At 40.2% G+C, this 20742-nt stretch overlaps 1 protein-coding gene across 1 annotated transcript; it reads right to left on the bottom strand.

The window, feature by feature from the left end:
* Positions 1 to 11214: 11214 nt before the first annotated feature.
* Positions 11215 to 19844, bottom strand: LOC116139868 (UPF0481 protein At3g47200-like). Its single transcript, XM_031425505.1, is given in 3 exon segments — positions 11215 to 12469; positions 19378 to 19660; positions 19769 to 19844. Coding segments are annotated over 3 exon segments (1614 nt in total).
* Positions 19845 to 20742: the final 898 nt, after the last annotated feature.

Here is a 20742-nt window from a genome sequence, read left to right as displayed (position 1 = left end):
AATTAAGCATTATGCTTTTCAATGTGAAACTGCTGAGTCTGTAACATAAACTGAGTCTCTTGCTATGTAATAGAATCTCATCTAGCTAAATTTGAGATTAGCCACCAGAGTCACATATTTTTAATGCCCAGACCAACATTGATGTACATTAATATAGTTCATAATCAAAGACGCTATTTAATTCATTTTAAGTACATTGAGGAGATGGATTAGAAATTGAAGCAGAGTATTTATCCCCTGATTTGGACTCTTTGAGTTACGAAGAATTGAAAGTCTCAACGATTGAAGAAACGTTGAGGCACAATTTAAACTATAACACAGTAAAGTTTTATTTACCCTCATTCTAGAAGTTGATTTGTTAGCTTATACTACAATTACAACAAAGCTAAAAGACGGCAATTAACGATAGTGAAATAATTCCAAAATCACTTTTATTAAAAATGTATAATTTTAATGTCTTTTGAAACATTGCTATCTCCAGATCTCTGGCGAAAAAATGCCGCTCTTGTGTAGCGTAATATACATGGTTGTGAAAAAATAGTCATATCACACTTTGAATAAAGGATATTTGGTTGAAATATACCTTTTTTAAGATTGCCTTGTTATGGTTCCAATGATTGTTATTATAGTTTACTCAAACTTTATTCAAATCCCTTTTATTTGGAAAACTAATTAGAAACAACCTTTCCTGTGGTTAGTTTACTAAGGTTGAAGTTGATCAAACTTGACGATTGAAAGGGTAAATAAGCACCCATGAATCTTACTAAGAGATGATAAATATATTTTTCTTCTAAATTGAAGTACAGTATATTAGTTTCTGGCTACAAATCTTTATGTGCTTGGATATACATTTTACTTCAAAGTTGCAGTGTAGTAGAAGTAAGAAATTTGTTGATGCGTGATTTTTATACCAATTAAACGCACGTGTGAAATGCTGAGCTGGCCCAGAAGACACACATGAATATAAAGAATAATGAGAGTAAATGCAAGGAGACAAGCATTTTTAAAGTGGTTCGGATGCTAAGGAAGCAAGTCCTACGTCCACTGTTATATTATTAATGATAGAGGTCAAGTCGCATGAGCTGACTGACTTACAAATGATGGTACAAGGAAGAGAAAGCTTTCATATTACAGAGAGAATAGCTAATCAAGAGTAAAATGTGCGAATCCCTTGAATGAGAGAGGAGCTCTCAATTTATAGTGGGATGGATTAAGGCAATCATCATTGAATCTGTGAGTTGGTGAGATTATCCGTGCAAATCCTTCTTTATGTCACATTGCCCACCTTCTATAGTGATTTGCGCGATTTGGCGCAGGGATTGGACACGTGGGATCACCACAGCTCCTGGCAGGTCTGGCGCGCACCCACTATTCTGACATAAGCAGACTGCGGGTGAACCCACGTTTTGACTTTTGTACACTGACTGGACCTTACGTCAGCCCTATATTTTTCGGGCATAATAGAAGTCCCCTAGTTTTTAAGGTTTAAGGATCGAACCTTGGAAACTAAAACTCATGCCATGGCTGGATGCTTTTGTGAAATTCTGGTGATCCCGACCTGTTTAAAAACAGGTCGGAGTAGCGCTATTTTGCAAACATGACCTCGCAAGGTCATTGCTTGTTAAGGAAGAGTGACCTGACTTCGTCAGGCTTTATCTGTTGTACTTTTAGTACAAATGCATTTAATGAAGCAGTCCACGCTGGCAGACGTGTCCTTGTGAGCGGTAAGTGCCAACCAGGCGCATTAAATGAATTTCGTGCTGACACAATTCCATTTTTTAGAACATTAAATGTGTGACATGCTGAAACAACAAACCATATCAGAGCATCAAATGCAAATTGGAGCGAAATTAATGTTGTGAGGGAAAGAGTGTCGTCGCTTGAGCTTTTCAACGGAAAAGATGAAGATTTGGTTTTCTTCAATCATGACGTTCACTCTTTCTTACTGATTTGCGACATGTGGTCGTGATCAACAGTGAGAAATTTTACCGCCCAAACGTCGTTTCAAGCGCTATAAAAACTCAGATCTCAGGCAATGTCACCACACTTGTCTTTTTCGCAGAGAGAAATAGATTTTTGCAAGCTTGGGGTCTTTGCTTTCCAAACCAGCGTTCTTCCAATATTCAAAGCAGAATCCATTTTTGTACTCCGAGAGGTATCAATCTTTCTCTGTTTTTGTTTTCTTATTTTCCATGGCTAAATGGCATTAGTCTTCTGATAACTCTTTGGAGATGGGACGTCCATGTCAGGTTCAAGCCATGAATGGCGGCTCAAATCATGCTGTTAGGGTTTTCTTTAGGTTTTAGGGAGTTTTTTCTTCCACATCATCGTACGAAGTAGCGTACAATGGCTAAATGACCCTTTTACTTGTCGCTTTTGCAGACCAGTAGAATGGATCCCTCAACGACCAGATCCGAGGAAGGAACCAGTTTGTCCTCACGGGGTGCTCCGAGTATCACCCCTGAGATCTACTCGGTACTTACTGCGAGAGGGTGATAAAAAAGTATGGTATCGACAAGGACGTTTTCCTCCAAGTGGCCCACTCGTCGCGATACCTATCCCGTGGGTTGGCTGCGATCTCCGAAGATATCATCAAGGGTAGTGGGTTGATCCCATTCCACCCTTTTGTCAGGTCGGTCTTGGACTACTTCGGGATAGCGCCGATGCAGCTCACTCCGAACGCGTATGTTATTGCTATTGCCATGTACATCGCATGTCGTGAGAATGGGCTAAGCAAGTTGACCGCGTTGGAGCTAGGCTGCTCGTATTACTTGAAGAAGAGTAAGGACAAGATTCCTATTACTTGTCCAAGCGACCTTCTATTACCGAGGGGATACACAGATACCCTAGCAATGCAGGGGCCTACGAAACGAAGTTTTTCTTCTTTCATTACGACGGCCATTGCCGCTTTCAAGACCCGAGTATGTTCTTTTCCCTTGGTGAATTCATTAAATTTGAAATGCGTTTTCTTTCTAACGGCATGTTTCTTTTCTGGCAGTTAATAAGACGACTAACATAAAGCTGCTCTTCGATCCGGATAGGATCATATCTTTCGGCTTCTTGCCTGAGGCTAGTCGCTACGCGAAGAAGCTCGTAACGACTGCGAATTTACAGAAGTACGGTTTTTTCAACACGAACGCTTCTTTAGAACCCCCACTGAGTAAGTCTCGCTAACTAGCTTTTTTCCGGTCGTAAACTGAAATACTTTGGCTAACGATGCTTGTGCGTAGCGACCATGCCTCCAAAGGTGCCAGAGCCACTACGACGAAGACAATTCAACTTCTCGAGGTCAAAGACCGCCAAGACAACCGATGCGACTCTTGCTGATCCCCCGGTTGTAGGTGTCACATCAGGTGCCCCGGTGCAACCTGCTGGAACTTCAGAGGACGCACCACTCCAAACAGCAAAGGCTTCCTAGCCATGAACTACTCGCCCGAGGCTAAAGACAACGGCTCAGCGAGCAAAGAAGAGAAGGCAAATCCAGGTCGAAGAGTCAGAGACTGAATCCGAGGGCGATGAACCCGAGGGGTCGCAGCCAGACATTGGGAAGAGGTCGGGTACAGAACCGACGGGCGACACGACCTCGACTGAAGGTGTGAAGAAAGGAACTCCAGTGCTGGACTCGCGGGGAACCTGCCGAAGTACCTGCAGATGATGGTCTACACTCTACTGGAGTGCAAACTCTCGGAAGCATTTGAGCAGTCCGCAGGATCCAGCGACGTGGACCTAACGTCCACATCTGTCCAACACTTAAGTAAGGTAAACAAACTACCCTTGGAGAGGACTTCCCTTAGTTTCTTTTGATAAACTTGCTATTTTTCCTTGTTCGCAGGCCCTGCTTACCATGCAATTGTCCCTGGAGAAGGTTTGGCTGGGAGCTGCGAAGGGATAGGTCGCATTGAAGGAAGAGAATGCAAACCTCAAGCGAAGTTTGGAAGCCGCCGAAGAAGAAAGGAACCTATCCTCTGAGTTGGCGAACCGATACCTGAACGAAAGTGACGCGGCTTTTCGCACGATGGACTTCCAAAAAGCCAAGCTCGAGAAGCATGGGGAGAAAATTAAAGAGCTTCAAAGGACCATAGCCAGACTCTCCAAGGAGGTCGGAGAGAAGGACCAGGAGCTCAAAGCGGCCACTACGCGGGCATGGCAAGCAGAACAAGAGAGGGACACCTTAGAGAAGCAAAAGCAAAATCTTGAGGCCGAACTCCAAGCAAGTCAAGGGAAGGTTGCTTCCCTGACCGAAGAGATGCAGAGGCAGGCAGCGGAGGTCAAGGAAAAGGCTGCCGAATGGGCGATCGAGTCTATCTATGCCTTGCGACCAAAGAATCCGACCCTTGATTTGTCTAATCTCCTAGAGGACTGGCGAGACACTCTCTTGTCCATGGCGCAAGAGGATGATGCAGCAGCGGTCACCCAAAAATCTGATTAGACAGAGGGTTCGGGACATGCCTCGAGGAAACCTCCAGCCGACCAGCTCTAGGATGATGAGGTCGGTCCTCGAGGAGTCAGATTAGGGCCAATAGTCTTATCATTGCCTGCTGTACTCTTAGCATTAATGAAATACATTTTGCTTTTACAACTTTTGTTCACTTTATTATATATGAGTACATTCTGATTGCTTACAGTATTGGAACAAGTCTATGCGAACAAGGTTACACACTTATACGAACAAGATTATATGTATTATTACAAGCGAACAGAATAACACTTTACAAGGAAATAACTTACAAAAATCAAAAAATTAATTTACAAGGAAAACTGAGTTCGGAATTACTAATAGTAAGGTCGAAGATGCTCAGCATTCCCAGCTAGGGGTACTCTGGAACCATTTAGCCTTTTGAGATGATAAGTTCCCGGTCTTATCACTTTGTCAATGCGGTATGGACCTTCCCAGTTTGATCCCAACACTCCCGCACTTGGTTCCCTAGTACCGAGAAGAACTTCCTTTAATACAAGGTTGCCGACCTAGAAGTCTCTTCGTCTGACCTTAGAATCGAAAAACCTTTTCGCGCGTTGCTGATAGGCTGCTATTCTTAGCGAAGCCTTGCTGCGATGTTCTTCAACAAGGTCCAGACTTGCTCCCATAAGCGCTTCGTTGTCGGCTTCATTGTACAAGTCCCTCTGTAGCGAACCAGTTCCTATCTCCACAGGGATCATCGCTTCGCAACCATATGTTAGCAAAAAAGGGGGTTTCTGAGGTAGAGGTTCTCGGAGTTGTCCTGTATGCCCATAGGACTTCAGAGAGGTCGTCGGTCAAATTCCCCTTGGCTACGCCAAGTTTGGCTTTCAGGGTGTACTTGATGGTTTTGTTAACAACTTCAACTTGACCATTGGCTTGCGGTCTTGCGACTAAGGCGAATTTTTTATGGATTCCCAGCTCGTCGCAGAACTGCTTAAACTCCTCATTGTCGAATTGTTTTCCATTATCCGAGATGAGGGTATGAGGAATTCCGTAGCGACACACAATATTCTTGAAAATGAAGTCTTTGAGCTTCCTGATCGTGATTGCAGCTAGCAGCTCGGCTTCCACCCATTTGGTGAAATAATCTACTACGACCATGACATATTTGACTCCCCCTTTACCGACTGGCATGGGGCCAACGAGGTCGATTCCCCACATGGAAAATGGCCAAGGGCTTGTCATTGTTATCAGCTCGTGGGAAGGAGCTCGCGGTATGTTTGCGTACCGTTGGCACTTGTCACACCTCTTAACAAAGTTGTAGGCGTCTTCTTGGATTCGGGGCCAATAGTACCCTTGACGAACAACCTTGTTCGCAAGAGATCGTGCGGCGGTGTGATTACCGCAGATCCCTTCATATATTTCCCTCATGATGTAATTTGCTTCGTCGTTGGTTACACATCGGAGGAGAGGGGTGCTAAACCCTCGCCTGTACAACTGGTCCCTGATGAGGGTATAACAAGCAGATCTTGTTTGCAGAACCCTTGCCTCGACCTTGTCGTCAGGCAAGGTCCCATCCTTGAGGTATTGGATAATGGGAGTCATCTAGGAATCTGATTGTGTTACATTCACAGCCTGTTCGATTGGACTGATATTGGGGGCCTCAATGAATCGAACAGCAATGATATCCGATGCTTCTGAGTCCAACGATGAGGCTATCTTTGCCAAGGCGTCTGCCACAGAATTGCTATCTCTAGGAATCTGAGTGATTGTGAAGTGCTTGAACTGCTCGAGTGCGGCCTTAGTTTCTTTCAAATAGCGGATCATATTTTCTTCCTTGGCTTGATACTCTCCTAAGATCTGATTGATGACCAGCATGGAGTTGTTGTGAATGCTGATCGCGGTTGCACCCATTTCTCTGGCCAACTGCAATCTGGCGAGCAGAGCTTCATACTCGGCCTCATTGTTGGTTGTCTTAAATCTGAACCGGAGGATACCGTGAATGGGAGCCCCTTTGGGGCTCAAAAGGAGAAGACCTGCACCAGCCCTCTTAGTGTCGCACTCGAGAGTCCACTCGAACTTCTTATTGGCCTTCAGAACGTTGAAGAATGGCAAACAGCGATCTGTTAACCTTGATATGAAGCGACTTAGTGTCGCTATTCACCCATTAAGGCTCATGACCTGCTTTTTATTGGTCAGAATTTCCATATCGAGGAAAGCTTGGATCTTTTCGAGGTTGATCTCTATTCTCCGTTGGTTAACCATGTATCCTAGGAACTTGCCTGAGGATACTCCGAACGAACACTTGAGGGGATTCAGTTTCATTCTGTACAGTCGGAGGATAAAAACATCTCAGCGACATGCGCTATGTGATCTGCAGCGACATGGGATTTGACCAGCATGTCATCTACATAGACCTCCATTGACTTACTGATCTGGTCGGAGAACATCTGGTTAACCAATTGCTGGTAGGTTGCATCAGCGTTCTTGAGGCCGAAGGGCATAATTTTATAGCAGTACAGTCCCCGATCTGTAATAAAAGATGTATGCTTTTCGTCTAACGCGTACATCAGAATTTGATTATATCCCGAGTACGCGTCCATAAAACTTAGCAGCTCATGCCCCGAGGTGGCATCTACGAGCTGGTCTATCCTGGGTAGTGGGAAGCTGTCTTTTGGGCAAGCTTTGTTAAGGTCGTTGAAGTCGACACAGGTTTACCACTTTCCATTGGGCTTCTTTACTAAGACTGGGTTGACAACCTAGGTCGGGTAGAGGGCTTCTCGGATGGACCCGTTTCGAAGGAGGTTATCCACCTCTAGCTTTAAGGCGGCATACCGTTTCGGATCCATTTATCTTCTTTTCTGGCGAATTGGCTTAGCTTCGCTGTCGATGTTCAACGCATGGCAGATGATATCCGGGCTGATCCCGACCATATCTGCATTCGACCAGGTGAACACATCGATATTTTCTTTTAGGAAGCTGATCAGCTCGGAGGTGAGCTGGGGGTTGAGATTGTTCCCAATCCTTAATACTTGGCTCAGCTCCTTCTGGTCGACTGATACTTCGGACAGATCCTCAACCGGCCCACTGGAAGGGCTTTCTTGAATCCGAGGATCCATATTGTCCTCGGCTGGACCTGGCTGTGGCTCGATTTGGCTGATCGCCATAGCTTATTGGGGAATGCCACGCGAGATACCCTTCCCTTTACACGCCATCTACACTGCTTTTATGTAGCAGTCGCGAGATGCACTCTGAGATCCGCTTACTTCCCCTATCCTCGTCGGGGTGGAGAACTTCATGTTGAGATGGTATATAGAAGTGACTACCTTGAAACTTCTTAGTTGAGGTCGCCTAAGGATTCCATTGAAGGCAGATGGGCAATCCACGACCAGGAATTTAGCAACTTTAGTCACTTCGTCATAGTCACCCAGCATGACTGGAAGTTGGATCGTTCCTTTGGAGATCAGGTGATCCCCTATAAAACCATATAAAGGGATCGAGGCGGGCTTCAGGTCGGCCTCATCCAAGTTCATTCTTTCAAAAGCACTCTAGAACAGGATGTTCACAGCACTTTCGTTGTCCACTAGCATCTTATAGACGTTATGGTGCCCTATGAGGAGCGTGATCACAAGTGTGTCATCGTGGGAATGATGCAGATGGGCTGCATCCTTTTTGGAGAAGGCAATTGGCTCCTCCTTGCGAACCTTTTGTGGTTGCTGCGACGTGTTCATCACACTAATTGGGCCGTGATGAACTGCGTGAGCATATCTTTCCTGGGCACCCCATGTGTTCCCCGCGAGGTGCGGCCCCCCGAAGATCAAGTTGACACTGTAATACCATGAGCGATCAAGACGCTTCTTTCTCTGCTCCCCCTGACTTTTCTCTTGTGTAGGAGCAGAATCGTCAATATACTCCTTGAAATGCCTCTTCTTGATGAGCTCTTCGATTGCCTGCTTGAGAGCTCGGCACTCATCAGTGTGATGTCCATTATCCCAATGGAAGCGACAGTACTTTTTATTATTTCTGGCTATCGCGGGAGTTTTCATGGGCTCAAGCTCTCCGAGCAGGCTGGCTTCTTTGGATTTATCGAGAATAGCTGATACAGATGCATTCAGAGGCGTATATTGGGCTCGTAGCGAGGTTTCTTTCCTTTTCGCTGATCATCAGTGGCCTTTCTACGATCAACTCTTCTGCTTTTCCCCCGTCCAGATGTACTGCCCAAAGTACCGGGGTCGCGATGGCGGAGTGCCGCCAATGAATTTTCAATCTGGAGGTACTTCTCCGCAAGGTTATAGAATCCGGTGAGGGAAACATCATCCTCAACCGTAGTTCTTTCCACAGGTCGATCTGTGGACGGACTCCCGCTATGATGAGGGTCTGAACAAACTTTTCAGGAGTATAAGCCACCTTGTTGAGTTCCCTGTTGAAACGGTCAATGTAGGACTGGAGGGATTCATCATTTTCTTGCCGTATATTGTTGAGGTAGCTTAAAGGCATTGAAAACTTTCGGTTTGCTTGGAAATGCCTTAGGAACGTCGCGCTCATTTGAGGCCACGAACTGATCGATCTCGCTAGGAGCAACTTGAGCCACCTTTGGCATGAGAGGTCAAAGTCACTGCCAAACAACGGTATTTTGCTAGATCCGAGACTTGGTGAAGCTCCATCAGGTCGTTGAATTCATATAAATGATCCTTCGGATCAGCATTTCCATTGAACGCTCGCATGTCGGGCATCTTGAATCCCGGAGGGAGTGGAGCAGCTAGCACTTCAGGAGAGAAGGGGGACGCAGATGCGACCTGCCCTTGCTCATTTTGCTGAGCTCTTAGTTGGTCTAGAGCTCGCTGCAGCTCCTCAATTTGTGGCAATGGAGCCACTTGGGGATTACTTTCACCCATGCGAGTTCGACCCTCGCGATTACGGTTGAGGACAGTCTGGAGGTCGGGTTCCTCTTCGCCTCGGCCGACAGTCCCAGCCACTCTCGACACACCCTGGCTAGAGGCGTGTGATGGTGATGAACGGTGCAGGGTATTTTCACGACCTTCGCGGTGATAAGAACCGTCCCACGAAGTGTGGGAACCTCTCGCACGATGACGATCTGGATTGTTTCGTTGGCAGTGGTAAGAATCACCCCACCCAGCGCTTTTACTAGGGTGTACCTGCCACGTGGCATGGGACAGCTCGGGCTGCGTCCTTTCACCGAGTCTTAACGAGACTGGTATTCTGCTTGGGACGCGGTCGGTGTTTGCTGGCCCTTTGGAGGCCGTAGGCCCCTTTTTTGCCACTTGCTTACCCTTTCGTCTACACGCTGCAGTGCTCGCAGCACAGGCTATTTCCCTTTGCCGTGCTTTTGCGTGACCTCCAGGCGCTTTTGGCAGTTGTACCGCCCCAGCTGACTTGGATGGCACGCTTTAGTCCAAACGATCGAACCTTCGGTTGACCGTTTGGAGAGTACTGTCAAACCTCTCCAGGTAACTTCTGATGGCAGGGTCAAGTTGTGAACTTGATGGGATATTCCCTGCAGCGCCTTGCGGAATTGAGGGTATTTTGGAAGAAGGACCCCCCTGGACTTGGGGGGTTCCTTCAACACCCTGGTTGGGTTGCTCAGGTTCAGGTTGGCGGGCCATTTGTTGTTGTAGGACCAGTGGGTTAGAGATTCTCCTGATGAAGGATGAACATTAAATCAGGTCCTCCTTCTAGCGCCAAACTATTGATGCGTGATTTTTACACCAACTAAACGCACGTGTGAAATGCTGAGCTGGCCCAGATGACACACGTGAATATAAAGGATAATGAGAGTAAATGCAAGGAGACAAGTGTTTTTAAAGTGGTTCGAATGTTAAGGAAGCAAGTCCTACGTCCATTGTTATATTATTAATGATAGAGGTCAGGTCGCATGAGCTGACTGACTTACAAATGATGGTACAAGGAAAAGAAAGCTTTCGTATTACAGAGAGAATAGCTAATCAAGAGTAAAATGTGCGAATCCCTTGAATGAGAGAGGAGCTCTCAATTTATAGTAGGATGGATTAAGACAATCATCACTGAATCTGTGAGTTGGTGGGATTATCCGTGCAAATCCTTCTTTATGTCACATTGCCCACCTTCTATAGTGATTTGTGCGATTTGACGCAGGGATTGGACACGTGAGATCACCACAGCTCCTGGCAGGTTTAGCATCCACCCATTATTCTGACAGAAGCAGACTGCGGGTGAACCCATGTTCTGACTTTTGTACGCTGACTGGACCTTACGTCAGCCCTATATTTTTCGGGCATAACAAAATTAATTTTAATTAATCTAAAAGTCAAACTAGACTTATCTAATATATTCTCTAGTCGAATTAATTAATGATTCATTTATATTGGTTTTAATTAATCGAATATAACACTGTGAGTCAAGAGAAGTATATAGCGAACATATATTATTAGAATGACGAAGCTTCAAAAGGTGAGTACATTTTGATCCTTATGAAGCGGGTGAAGAAGAAGTTAATGAAGTATTGGACAGATACGAGGTAGTAAAATGAACCTTAAAGGAAAATTAAAGGTGAGATTTCATAAGAGTACTATAATTAAACCGTAGCTTACTGCCTCAAACCCAAATGATGAATTGCAGAAAGATTATCAGGCACTTGGTGTTTGTTGTGGCCAGGCTTCATAAAAATTATACACCTGGAGATGATAAGCATTCTTATTGTATTAAGAATTTAGAAATGATGGAAGATATTACATTGAAAAACTGTTAGAATAACAGACTTCCAAAACGCAATATTACACCTACAGGTATTACATAATTTGCTTAATAGAAGATATGGTTTACATGAGAGTGAGCAACGAAATCCCAGCTGCTGTAACAGTGGCGGTGCCTCGCCAAAGATTCTTGAAGTACACACTTTTTAACGTTGCTTTGGTATGATTCCAAGGATTGTTATAGTGTGCTTTCAATTCCATGCTGGTTTTATAATAACATGACCTACTTCTATGAATTTGTAAGCTAAGTTTGTTGAACAAATTCACTACAGAAATATTATTTCCCAAACGATTTCTAATTATCCCCTTTCCAACAAGCAAATCCACATCTTTCTCACTATTAATAAGATAATCCATTATTCTCACATAGTTGCAAACTCGAGTATTCGATGGATAATGACATTGCTCCAAAGCCATTATATTTCGAAGCAAACGTTTTGTCCCATAATCAGCCACTACCAAATGAGGTATTTGCAATTCATGAACTTCAAAGTGTGAAATCAGCCGCTTTCGCTTCTCAAATCTTATGTCGAGTAACGATGTTCCTGTAATACCCTTAAACTTCACTCCCGACTCGTGCAACTTTACTACACAAGGTAAATCTGAAATGGACCCTTGCTTTAACTCCTTTCTCCGTGGGAAATTTCTGAAGAGAGTACTTCTTCTCAAATCGGTGAAATGTTTAACCACCATCTCAGCGGGTAAGGTATTGGATAAACATAAGAATTTATGAGAAAGATCCCTGAAGGTAGGAGTTTCAAAAGCTAGATTGTATAATTCCTCGAGGACAAAGAATGGAAGTTGATTTTCTAGTAGCTGCAAATCCATCTTTAGGGCAAACCTTGTTGTTGGAATCTTTAACAAAAAATTGTCACTTCTATCGTTATGGTAACTCCTTAGAAAAAGCTCGAGGACGAAGATAGCATCATGTTGAATCATGGTTATAAACGCATCACTCTCCATTTTTATGATCTCTGCATAACAATTACGAATTCGTTGTTCGTTGTTTTCTATGAAGCTTAAAAGTTCGTCACATTTCTCAACTGTTATTCACTTGAGAAAACTTTCCATATACCTTATTTTCTGTCTTTCCATGAAAGCTAATTCTTCTTTACTGTGGTGAAGAGGACCTATTGAAACTAACTGAGGAGTGTAGGCTTCTTCATTTATTCTGCGAATGCTTTTAGGAACCCTGCAAATATAACACTCAAGAGCAGGCTCAGGATCTGATAAGTTTTCTTCAGAGATATCAATTAGCAAATCTTTGCTCTGGTCCTCATCTTTACTGGCGGCAATATTACGCATCTCCAAACCCATATTCCTGAAAAAAAATAAAAAAAAATAAAATTTATAAGTAATGTTCCTCCTCCCCAATTCTGGACTGGGATCTGTTAATAATACTTCTGGTTGGTATCTTTGACTCTTCAAATTTCTATATATTCTTGCTCATCACCTTGATATCATGTGTTTCCTCTATATTCTGTGCAGATTTCAGAAGTTAAGACTATAGTTTTGAGTATGAGCTTATTTACTTAAAATTGCCTCGAGTTCCTAACTTATATGCATGCATTAGTTTCTCATATATTACAAATATTTATTCATATAAGATACTACACAATCTCTCATATCCCCATCACTTGGATGCTAATTAAGAGCTTCTTTTTTGTTTATAATCCTAAAATAATTCTAAAACAAAAATAAATAAATTGTAGACAAATATAATGTTAAGTAACTACTTACTAGTTTATGCATGTTTTTAGGTGAAATGACATCTAATATACATTAAAATGAGTTGATATATATAACATCTTAAACTATTCTCAGAGTTAGAAACTGTAGAAACATAGAACAAATTTGTTTCGTTTTCTTTGTAAGCATATACATTGATATTCATAAATGAAATGAATATTCATTCTATGTTATTTATGCACAGTTTATTAATTTTTTAAACCAAACATTGGAATAACTAGGAATAATTTCTTTTGCACCAGAATGATAAACAGAAAAAACACGAATATATAATTAAAAATAATGAAACAGGTGCGCATTTAAACCTGAATATTTTGGCCAGAAATTAATAACTAGCCGATAGCACCAGAGCTCCTCCTCTCAAATATATACTTAATCGCAGAGAAATGCCCCCGTAAACTTATGGTATCCCACTTCCTCGGTCCCTCTCTTCTCGACACGTCCACTATATATAATTTAACACCTGACAGTCCAAGAAGGCTAATGGGTAATTGAGTCAACTCTTCTCCCACGTGTTGGTCAATAATTAAATAGATACCAAATGGGTAACAACCATCTGCAAGAAATAAATGCTTGTATAGAGGTTTATCTGGTTACACCCAACAGATAATAAACAGAAGAGAGTTATAATTAAAATGGTAAAGAGGGTAACAGACAGGCAATTTAAAGAAAAAATAGAAAAAGAAATTGAATGAACAAGGAAGACTTGGGGCTAAGTCTTTTGCCAGTATCTAGGCCTCAATTGACGGACCTAAAAGATAAAGTGTATTTTTTTATCAATAAATATATATGGAAGTGGATGGCTTATCATGCATGATAGAGTTAGTTGTCTTACATGAACAATAATTAATTGTTGACAGCAACTATCATGCATGATTCACGTTGTAGCAAATAATGAAGAGCAAAAAAATCCTTGAAGATAATATTGTAGAGTGATTTGAGATTGAGTAACTAATTTTTTAAGATAATATTCTACAGTATAATACCATATTTTTCATCCATTCTAAACCTCTTGGTAAAGAAAAAAGAAAAAACAGAATAAAATGAGAGTTCTAGCAACCAAGTATTACATGGAAATCATAAGCATCCATAGTAGGAATTAATCCAATCAATTAAACATACTACACATATTATATACTGAAGCAAATCTATTAATTAATTATCATAAAACAAATTAAGAACATGAATAAGTGAATTAATCAGAACCTGAATATTTTGGTAGAACATGTAAAAATAATAGTGTGGTTGAGAGCAGTAGTTTCCCGATCCCGAGATCCTCCTCTCGAATACTATCAAAGCTCACAGGGATTTGTTACTGCCATAATACGTTTTCTCTTCTGCTTTCATTATTTGCCTTACTTTGTGTTATATATAAACAAGTTTAACTTTTCAATTTAACGATTAAATAAAGACTAAGTAATGTGAACCAACAAACCTATGCACACAAGTTGTCACCTGCTTCCTCGGCTTCTGCGCATATGTCCTATTTAAAAAATGCTAATTAATTGAATGACCAGATAAAAGTCAAAGTGAAGTCAATGTAAATTAATTAACTGGGACTTTCTACATAATTTACAAAGACCATGTACCTAACACCTATTTAAAAAATGCTAATTGAAGGATTAAAGAAAGACTAAGTTAACATCAACCTTAAATAAACTGGGCCTACTGCATAAAATAAGATTAATCCTAAAGAATATGTTACAATATATGCCATGTGATAAACAACTCAAGTCATTTTGTTCATATTTATAAGGTTTTGCTATTGTATACAAATCTTTAGTGAGTAGGAAAATCATATGACGCACCCATGGGTAGCCCAACGGTAAAAACGAACTAAGAGGGTTATACTTGGCTTCAATCTACAATCTCAAGTTCGATTCTCCGTTAGGCACAAAGGTAGTATCTTTGTTTATGATTTATTTAAAGGNAGCACCAGAGCTCCTCCTCTCAAATATATATTTTAATCGCAGAGAAATGCCCCATAAACTAATGGTATCCCACTCCCACAGTCCCTCTCTTCTCGACACGTCCACTATATATATATATATATATATATATAAAAGAAGACTAATAGCTAATTGAGTCAACCCTTCTCTCCCATGTGTTGGTCAGTAATTAAATAGATATATACCAACTGGGTAACAACGATCTGCCAGAAATAAATGCTTCTATAGAGGTTTATTAGATTAGTTGGCCATACCCAAAAGATAATGATAAACAGACGAGAGTTATAATTAAATTGGTAAAGAGGGTAAGAGACAGGCAATCAATTTCTTTTCAAACTTTCAAAAAAAAAGAAATTGAATGAACAAGGAAGACTTGGACTAAGTGTTTTACCCAGTGTCCAGACCCTTAAGTGAGGGAGCTCAAAGATGAAATGTATTTGTCAATAAATAAATATATATGGAAGTGGTTGCCTTGTCAGAGTTAGTTGTGTTGCATGAACAATAATTAATTGGTGAGAGAAACTATCATGCATGATTCACGTTGTAGCAAATAATGAAGAGCAAAAAAATCCTAGAAGATAATATTGTAGAGTGATATGAGACTGAGTAACAACTTTTTTAAGATAATGTTCTACAGTATAATACCATATATTTCATCCATTCTAAACCCCTTAGTGAAGGAAAAAAAAAAAAAAAAAAAGAATAAAATGAGAGTTGTAGCGACCAAATATTACATGGAAAACATAAGCATTAGTACGTAGGAATTAATCCAATAAATTAAACATACTGAAGCAGTCCTATTAATTAATTATCATAAAACAGATTAAGAATATGAATAAATGAATTAATTAAAACCTGAATATTTTGGCAGAAAATGAAGAAATAATAGTGTGGTTGAGAATAACAGTTGCCCGATCCCGAGATTCTCCTCTCGAATACTGTTAAAACTCAGAGGGATTTGTTACCGTCGGTAATATGTCCACTATATATATATAACACCTGACAGTCCAAGAAGATTAATAGCTAATTGAGTCAACTTTTCTCCCACCTGTTGGTCAATAATTAAATAGATACCAAATGGGTAACAACCATTTGCAAGAAATAAATGCTTCTATAGATGTTTATCTGATTATCTGGTGATACCCAATAGATAATAAATAGAAGAGAGTTATAATTAAAATGGTAAAGAGGGTAACAGACAGGCAATCAAAATTTTTCAAAATTTAAAGAAAAAATAGAAAAAGAAATTGAATGAACAAGGAAGACTTGGGCTAAGTTTTTTACCCAGTGTACAGGCCTCAAGTGACAGAGCTAAAAGATGAAATGTATTTATTGATCAATAAATATATATGGAAGTGGTTGGCTTGTCATTCATGATAGATTTAGTTGTCTTACATGAACAATAATTATTTGGTGATAGCAACTATCATGCATGATTCACGTTGTAGCAAATAATGAAGAGCAAAAAAATCCTTTGAAGATAATATTGTAGAGTGATTTGAGATTGAGTAACTATTTTTTTTAAGATAATGTTCTACAGTATAATACCATATATTCCATCCGTTCTAAACCTCTTGGTGAAGAAAAAACAAAAAACAGAAAACAGAAAAACAGAATAAAATGAGAGTTGTAGCAACCAAATATTACATGGAAATCATAAGCATGTAGTGTATGAATTAATCCAGTCAATTAAACATACTATACATATTATATACCGAAGCAATCTTATTAATTAATTATAGACGGCAAAATCTACGGTTACGAAGATAGAGTATGATCCTGTGAGGTTGAGGCCACCAGTAATCTGTTGCACATGCGAACACAAGAAAACAAGCGTGAAGCTTACGGAAAGCACCGGGATGGTGTTTGCCTAAGTACTCCGACACTCAAGTCAGCAAGGCTGGGTGAGGCTAATTTAGAGAGGGTAAGGGAAAGAGAAGGTTACCAAGAATCTAGCCGGAGATTAGGACTATGGCGGCAATGTAAGGCTTTCGAGAGTGAGACTATGGGGCTAGTAGGCGTAGTCTTCTGTGCCTGTGAGAGAATTAACCTCTTGTTTAAATCCTAGTTAGTAAATACGGGTACGGTAAAAAAACTGTAAGGAAATTTTACGGGTATAATACGGCAAATGGTAAAAAATACGTTTGTAAAAATTTGGTCATAAAATTTGGATACAGAAAAAATACGATATGGATATATACGGGTTTAATACGATACATTATCAATAATACGTTTTGAAAAATACGACAATTAAGAGAGATCCTTTTATTAGCATATTAACAAAAAAATCCATGGTTTAATTTTTTAAAAAGAATTAAATCATGACAACGCCTCTTTAAAAGAAAAACTAATTAAAATGGTAAAAAAATATATGGACTTAAAATTGTGATTAAATTATGGTTGAGCTGCTTGAGCCTCTGTATTTTTGTTAATTTATTTAATTTCCTGATGGCTAAAAATGAAATGGGGAATAAAGTAGGGACACGTGGATGAATGGTCAAATGGACAGTGATCATGCAGGATAATGTGTTGATTCCATCCCATCATCCCGCCAACACGTTAACACCATTGGCTTTTTAAAATTTAAATTGGATATTATTTCCAAGTGTATGAATGAGATTGGTGCATGAAGGAGCATTTTATTAATTAATTTTATGGAAATAAAAGAGGCGGGAGAAAATGACTCTCCTGTAAGCTGAACACATAAAAGGCCATTGAAGTGATTGATATGACATACAATTACACTACCTAGAAGAAGTACGAAGCAACATTTATTAACATTTTTTTTTCAAAAATATGGATATACCGAATAATTCGCGAAGTATTCGGCACACTGATAACATATGGAAATTCGTGTTTTATACGTGAATTATATATCTGAACGTATAATTCGCATATAAAACGCGAATTTACTAACTAGGGTTTAAATAGCAGTTATAGGATCTTCGAGTCCTAGTAGGACTGTGAGTCCTTGGAAGTTGAGGTTTAGTGAAAAAGAAAGCCTTTGACTCCCTTACCTTATTAGTAGAGGGAGTCCCAGCGGGTCTAAGATACGGATGTTAGACGAATCAGGATAGTAATTAATCTCTTCAGTAGAATCCGAATAGTGTCGGAGTAAGTAGGCAACCTTGGGATCCAAGTAGACCCTAATTCCGACAGGTGGTCTTGGATCACTAGGCCCAGACCCAGACCCAGACAAGCTAATGGTGAGGTCTAAACGAATCGGGGCCTTTATTGGTTGGGCTCAAGCAGTGAGCAACATGATAGGTGTAATGAGCAGGCCTAATATGCAAACCCTGTCATGGGCCTAATCGGAATTGGGCCATGACTCCAAGCTTTGTTGAATGTGTCTTTGCCTTGGGCCTATTGAGGCCGAGGACATTTTTTGGCCCTAACATTAATTATCATAAAACAAATTAAGAACATGAATAAGTGAATTAATCAGGACCTGAATATTTTGGCAGAAAATGCAACAATAATAGTGTGGTTGAGAGTAGTAGTTTCCCGATCCCCGAGATCCTCCTCTCGAATACTGTCACAACTCACAGGGATTTGTTATTGCCTGTAATACGTTTTCTCTTCTGCTTCCATTATTTGCCTTACTATTTGTTATATATAAACAAGTTCATCTTCTCAATTTAACGATTAAATAAAGACTACAGTAATGTTAACCAGCAGACCTATACACATAGGTTGTCACCTGTTTCCTCGGCTTTTGCACATATTTCCTATATAAAAAATGCTAATTAATTGAACGACCAGAGAAAAGACTAAGTGAAGTCAGTGTAAATTAATTAACTGGGGCATACTACATAATTTACAAAGACCATGTACCTAACACCTATGCTGTAAACTTGAGTTAATCTTATCCTAATAAAGATTCAACACAATCAAATAAAGATCAAACATAGAAAAGGAACAACATGCAATCTTTTTACCGTGGTTCACTTATTCAAGATTAAACAAGCTACGTCCACATTGAGCTCCAGAATATGGAGACTTGCTGCACTATTATTATTGTCACCAAAGATTACAACATACCACTCAATCTTCCCTTCAAGCCCTTACTAACAAGAATCACACAGACTTCACTTCTATACCCATAAATCTATAACCCTAATGAGAATTCTAACCTGATTCTCTACACCACAAAGAAACACAACTTTGATCGGTGAATCAACCACTGATTTACACAAGAGCAAAGTACTACACAAAGAACCCTAGCAGAGCAGTTTTGATTAAGCGATTTTGATCGAAAAAGACTGTTGAGAATGAGGAAAGACTTTAGCTTTTATATGGTTGACCAGCAGTAAGTCTTCAGCCGTTAGATTGCTTAGAGATCAATGGCCAGAAATGCAAGATGTATTAAAGCTAAAACGATAGCGTAAATGCTTCACTCATTAACAATCTCCACCTTGAAGCCTTGTTTTTTCTCCAGACAGCAACAAATTTGTGTAGCAAGCTTCTCACATTCTCCTTCTCAGCTTTATAAGATCAGTTGATGTGCAGTAGGTTCAAGCAATGCTTGAACCTTGCAAGAGTTACCACTTTTGTTCCCATATTAGCTGGGTTCTTTTCAGTTGGTATTTTCAGCAGATTCAAATTCCCTTTAGTGATTTGGTCTCGGACAAAATGATACTTCACATCTACGTGCTTCGTCCTCTCATGATATACAAGGTTTTTACTTAGATGAATGGCATTTTGACTGTCAGAATACACAGTCACAAGTCCATCCATCAAACTTGCTTCTTTCAAAATCTCTTGCAACCATATTGCCTCCTTAAATGCATCAGTCACTGCCACATATTTAGCTTCTGTTGTGGATAATGCAACCAATGGTTGTAGTTATGATATCCAACTGATGCAGTTTCCTCCTAAGGTGAAGCAATAGGCTGTAGTGGATTTCCTTGAGTCTTGATCACCTGCAAAATTAGAGTCTACATACCCAACAAGATCAAGTGTAGAGTATCTTTTGCAAAAGTCTAATCCAACATGCATTGTGTTGTTAATGTATCTAAGCAGCCATTTTAATACAACCCAAAGTTCTATTCCTGGATTTGACATAAACCTACTCAATAATGATATTGCAAATGAAAGATCAGGTCTTGTGCTTATCATGGAGTACATGATAGATCCAATGGCACTTGATTAGGGGATAATTTCCATTTTTAACCTTTCAACATTAGTTTTTGGGCACTGCAATTTATTCAATGTAAAGTGACTTGCTAAGGGTATGTTAACAGGTTTATATTCAGTCATTCCCAACCTAGAAGTCAGTTTTTACAGGTATGGTAATTGGTGAAGTTTCAGCCTATTTAATTTTGAAATACACATCATTGACACTAATATTCAAGAAACTTATAGAGTAAAGTTGGCAAAGAAAAAATCCTTTTGGTTTGAGCCATTGCCTGATGTGAAACAGAAAAACAAAAATAAATTTTCTTTTCACAGAGACAAGGCCGGGAATGAATTTTACTATTTTTTGGAGCCATTCAAGCACATTGTTAAGAGAAGGAATCTGAGTTGTGATAAAGAGCTTGGATTGTGCTGGTTTGGTAATAGACCTATCATCAAATTTGATTTCCCAGTTGTGCATTCACCAAGGTTGGAACTACATAACATTAGCATTTGAGAGGTAAGTTGATTTATCACAAAAGATTTTAGGCTAGCTTGCCACAATACACATATTGTAACATGTCAGGCAATGTGCAGGATGATTAGGAAAAGCAAAGAATCCATGCCGCCAATAAGTTATACTTGAAGAAGCCATATCAAATGTATTCTTTGATTAAAATTTTAGTACTTGACATTGATTTTGAGAATTTGCGCATGTGTTTCTGTGGCTAAATGATGAATTTTCAAACTCTTCTCTTCTGTGTAACAAAGTTTAATTGTG

The sequence above is a fragment of the Pistacia vera genome, unplaced genomic scaffold (genome assembly GCF_008641045.1).
Source record: "Pistacia vera cultivar Batoury unplaced genomic scaffold, PisVer_v2 Contig1105, whole genome shotgun sequence".
Taxonomy (NCBI): Eukaryota; Viridiplantae; Streptophyta; class Magnoliopsida; order Sapindales; family Anacardiaceae; genus Pistacia; species Pistacia vera.
This window is presented reverse-complemented; position numbering and strand designations above follow the sequence as displayed.